Source organism: Protobothrops mucrosquamatus, unplaced genomic scaffold (genome assembly GCF_001527695.2).
Source record: "Protobothrops mucrosquamatus isolate PMUCROS unplaced genomic scaffold, P.Mucros_1.0 scaffold6481, whole genome shotgun sequence".
Taxonomy (NCBI): domain Eukaryota; kingdom Metazoa; phylum Chordata; class Lepidosauria; order Squamata; family Viperidae; genus Protobothrops; species Protobothrops mucrosquamatus.
The window spans coordinates 20643-24825 of NW_015392305.1; the positions used below are offsets into that span (position 1 = coordinate 20643).

The 4183-nt window shown below is 59.2% G+C and overlaps 1 protein-coding gene across 1 annotated transcript; it reads left to right on the top strand.

Annotated features, from left to right (window-relative positions):
• Positions 1-133: 133 nt before the first annotated feature.
• Positions 134-2910, top strand: LOC114923675 (protein phosphatase 1 regulatory subunit 35-like; the record flags this gene model as incomplete). The annotated part of the gene is made up of 3 exons (XM_029286969.1): positions 134-407; positions 2414-2544; positions 2737-2910. Coding segments are annotated over 3 exons (579 nt in total), but the record flags the coding sequence as incomplete, so codon positions are not given.
• Positions 2911-4183: the final 1273 nt, after the last annotated feature.

A 4183-nucleotide genomic window follows, 5' to 3' on the forward strand; every position in this document is an offset into this window, starting at 1 on the left:
GCTCGCCTGGGAATTCCTGCCCCACGCAAGGGCCCGACTGGATGCCCTCAAGGGCCCCTTCCAAGCCGAGGCTGCTCCCTGCGGGGAGGCGGGCCGTGGAAGAACGCCGGGGGTCTTTTTTCCCCCCTGGCAGGTCCGCTTTCGGATGCCAGAGCAGAGAGAGGAGGAGCTGCAAGGCGGCCGGACCCCCGCGGACCCCCAGGGAGCCTCCGGGCCGGCGAGGAGGGACCCCCGGGGGCCGCTCGCCCTCCGCCCGCTGGGCGCCCCGCTGCCCCACAGCAGCCTGGCCCTGGGCGCCGAGGTGCGGGCCACGCGCGAGCGGGCCTTCGATGCCCGGCAGGCGGCCGAGCGGCTGGTGCAGCGCTCCTTCGTGGCCCGGGGCGCCGCGGAAGCTCACGTGGGCGAGGGTGAGTAAGGGAGGGGGGGGGAAGCAGGGCCTTCTCCGTGGGGGCGAAATCTTTCGAGGGGGGGAGCCCAGCTGGGCGGTGATGGCAGCAACCTCCACCCACTGGGTGGCTCCAGACCAGTGGTTCTCAACCTTTTTAATGCCGCGACCCCAACCGGTCGTAAGTCGAGGACTAAACCGGTCGTAAGTCAAGGACTAAACCGGTCGTAAGTCGAGGACTACCCAACCGGCCGTAAGTCGAGGACTCAACCGGCCGTAAGTCAAGGACTAAACCGGTCGTAAGTCGAGGACTAAACCAGTCGTAAGTCGAGGACTTTCCCTGCCCGCGGGCGCCGCACATGCGTGGTTCCGCCCCCTGCGCCGGCCGAGGCGTAGCTGGCAAGCGGCAGAGACAGAGCAGGCCGACCACCAGCTGGCCCAGCCCAAGGGAGTAAGGCACCCGCCGGAAAAGGGGAAACAAAATGGCGGACAGCCTTGCTTGGCGACCCCCGTGAAATGGTCGATCGACCCCAAATGGGGTCCCGACCCACAGGTTGAGAACCACTGCTCCAGACAGCCATTCCCAGAGTGGCCGGCCACCAGGCGCCCTGGGAGTTGCAGTCCAGGCGCACGGCTGAGTGGACAGCGGCCACTGGGTTAAATTTAGGATTACAGGCAGTCCTCGAGTTATGGCCACAGCTGAGCCCCAAAATTATGTTGTTAAGGGAGACGTTAAGTGGATTTTGCCCCGTTTCACGACCTTCCTCGCCTTGGTCGTTAAGCGAATCACAGCAATGGTTGAGCAACCTGGTTGCTAAGTGAATCTGGCTTCCCCATTGTCAGAAGGTCGCAAAAGGGGATCTCTTGATCCCGGGGTGCTGCAACAGTCATAAATGTGAGTCGGTTGCCAATTCTCTGCATTTTGATCGCGTGACCCCATGTGGGGATGCTTTGACAGTCGCAAGTGTGAAAAATGGTCATAAGTCACTTTTTTTCTCGGCTGTTGTAACTTTAAACAAACGGTTGTAAGTTGAGGACTGCCTGTATTAGAGGAGGAGGGCCCATCGTATTCATTGGGGCACTTCAGCCCCCCCCCCCCCCACTCCAGGGCTTGTAATAGGCCAGGGGTAGGCAACCTTGGCTTTTATGACTTATGGACTTCAACTCCCAGAATTCCTGAGCCAGCATGATGAAACTATGACCCTTTTGTGACTCGTGGACTTCAACTCCCAGAATTCCTCAGCCAGCATGGGGGAACTATGGCTCCCTTGATGACTAGTGGACTTCAACTCCCAGAATTCCTCAGCCAGCACAGGGGAACTATAGCCCCTTTATTACTGGAGGACTTCAACTCCCAGAATCCCTCAGCCAGCATGGGGGAACTATGCCCCCCCTCATGACTGGTGGACTTCAACTCCCAGAATTCCTGAGCCAGCAGGGGGGAACTATGGCCCCTTCATGACTCGTGGACTTCAACTCCCAGAATTCCTGAGCCAGCCTGGCTCAGCTTGGAAACCTCCCTTTCCCCTCAGCATGGCTGGCTCAGGATTTCTGGGAGTTGAAGTCCACCAGTCATCAAGAGAGCCAAGTTTGAAGACCCCTCAGAAGAACATATGAAAGCATAATTAATGTAGACTTTATTAGAGCAGGGGTAGGCAACCTTGGCTCTTTTATGACTGGTGGACTTCAACTCCCAGAATCCCTCAGCCAGCATGGGGGAACTATGCCCCGCCTCATGACTGGTGGACTTCAACTCCCAGAATCCCTCAGCCAGCGTGAGGGGACTATGGCCGCTTCATGACTTGTGGACTTCAACTCCCAGAATTCCTCAGCCAGCCTGGCTCAGCTTGGAAACCTCCCTTTCCCCTCAGCATGGCTGGCTCAGGAATTCTGGGAGTTGAAGTCCACGAGTCATAAAAGAGCCCAGGTTGCCCACCCCTGTAAATAGGCCCATTACAACTTGCCCTTTTGCAAAAAGTGGCCCTCCACTGCCTGGCCCCCCACCACCCACGCTGCCTGCTCTTCCAGGGCTGAACATTCCCCGGGACCAGCAGCTCTACCGGGGCCTCATCAGCCTGCAGGTGCCGGCCGACGAACTGCTCAGCTCCGCCGCGCAGGAGAGACTCGCCGTCGTCCAGCACCATCCCGGGGACCGAAAGGTGGGTGATGGGCCTCGTGGCTCCCGGTGCAGAGGGCGCCCTCCTGGCAGCGCCTGGTGGGGGGTGCACGTGCCCGCGGTGGGTGGGGGTAGCGGGTGCCTCTGGAGAGGGTCTTGGCCCGCCATCCACCAGGGGAAGGTGGGCTCGGAGGGCGGCGAGCTTGACCGGCAAAACTCCCTACCTGTGTTACAGGAAGCGGCCGGCGAAGGGCCCGACTTGATGGCCTTTTACAGGGCAGAGGAGCTGTTCACGGAGACCCCCTTCCTGGAGGTGGGGGGGCTGGCCCCCCTGAAGCTGCAGGCCCAGAGGCGCCCCCCGGCCACCACCTTCCTGATGTACCGGAAGCTGCAGCAGTGGGCGAGCTGAGGAAGGCCGGAGACGGGCGCCGGGGCCCAGAGACGCAGGAGTCCGGCTGGCTGTTCACGCACAAGCATCCCTCATTCACACACACACACACACACACACCCGGGACACACAAATCCGGTGACGTTTTATACATAAACTGTAACTGCCAGTGGATGGTGTGGTTTTTCGCTTTGCCGCCAGGACCGACCCCCCCTCCCCAAGCACGGGTGGTCCACAATTCCCACCGCTAAACAAACTGAGGTTTTGCCCCGTTTTACGACCTTCCCTGCCACAATTTGTTAAATGGATCTTGGCTTCTACCACGGACTTTGTCCCCCGTCGTAAAGACAAGTCAGTCGCTGAGCGTTTTGATCGCCCGATCGTTGGGGGGCGGGCGCTGTAACAGCCGTGCGAAAAATGCCCCCAAACACTTTTTCCCAGTGCTGTTGTTAACGGTCGCTAAGCCGTCGTAAGTTGAGGACTTCCTGCACGCAGGGGATAGATTTATTTTACTGGCAGAGCTTTGCTTCGGCGCCCCGTGTCTGGTTCCCCCCCTTCAGAGACTGGCACAGCAGCGGGTAATAATCTGTAGGTTTTATTTATATATATATAATCAACTTTTTTTAAAAGATAAAACTCCGTTCAAACAAGATCACTTTACTTCTACAGGGTTATTTTTTTGGGGGGGGGAGGCTCTTTTTGACCCCCCCCCAAACACGGCAGGCAGCTCAGGGGGGGGGGGTATTTTTATTGAGGAGGGGTTGCAGCTGGCCTGGTGGGTGTTACGCCGTTACTCCCCATTGCAAAACAAAAAAAAAAAGGAAAAAAGGGGGGGGTGCTCTGGGCAGAGGACCTTGTGGGACCTCACAGAGATCAGCTGAGCCCCCTGGAGACAGCCTCGTTCTCCAGAGGGGAGGCCTCTTGCCCCCCCTGCCCCCCCCAGCGCTGCAGGACCAATGAAGCACCCCCCCTTCCAGAGGAGAGGGTCATATGGCTGAGTTAGGAACCAGAGGAGGCATTGGCGGCTGCCATGTTGTCATTCTCCCTGGGGGGGGCACACCCTTTGGCCCTCCCAGGCTTTGATGGAGCAGAATGAGTTGCCCCCCACTTGAAAATAAAGGGAGCTTGAGGGGAGGGGCACAATCAACCTGGGTAGATCCTTTTTTCCCTGGGGGGGCGGAAGAGCTCTGTTTGCTTTGCTTGCAGCCAAGCCCCCCCCCCTCCTGAGCAGGGCTGCTTTGCTGGTGCCTCAACCCCCCCCCCTTTCCCCACAGATCCTGCCCCCCCCATCAGG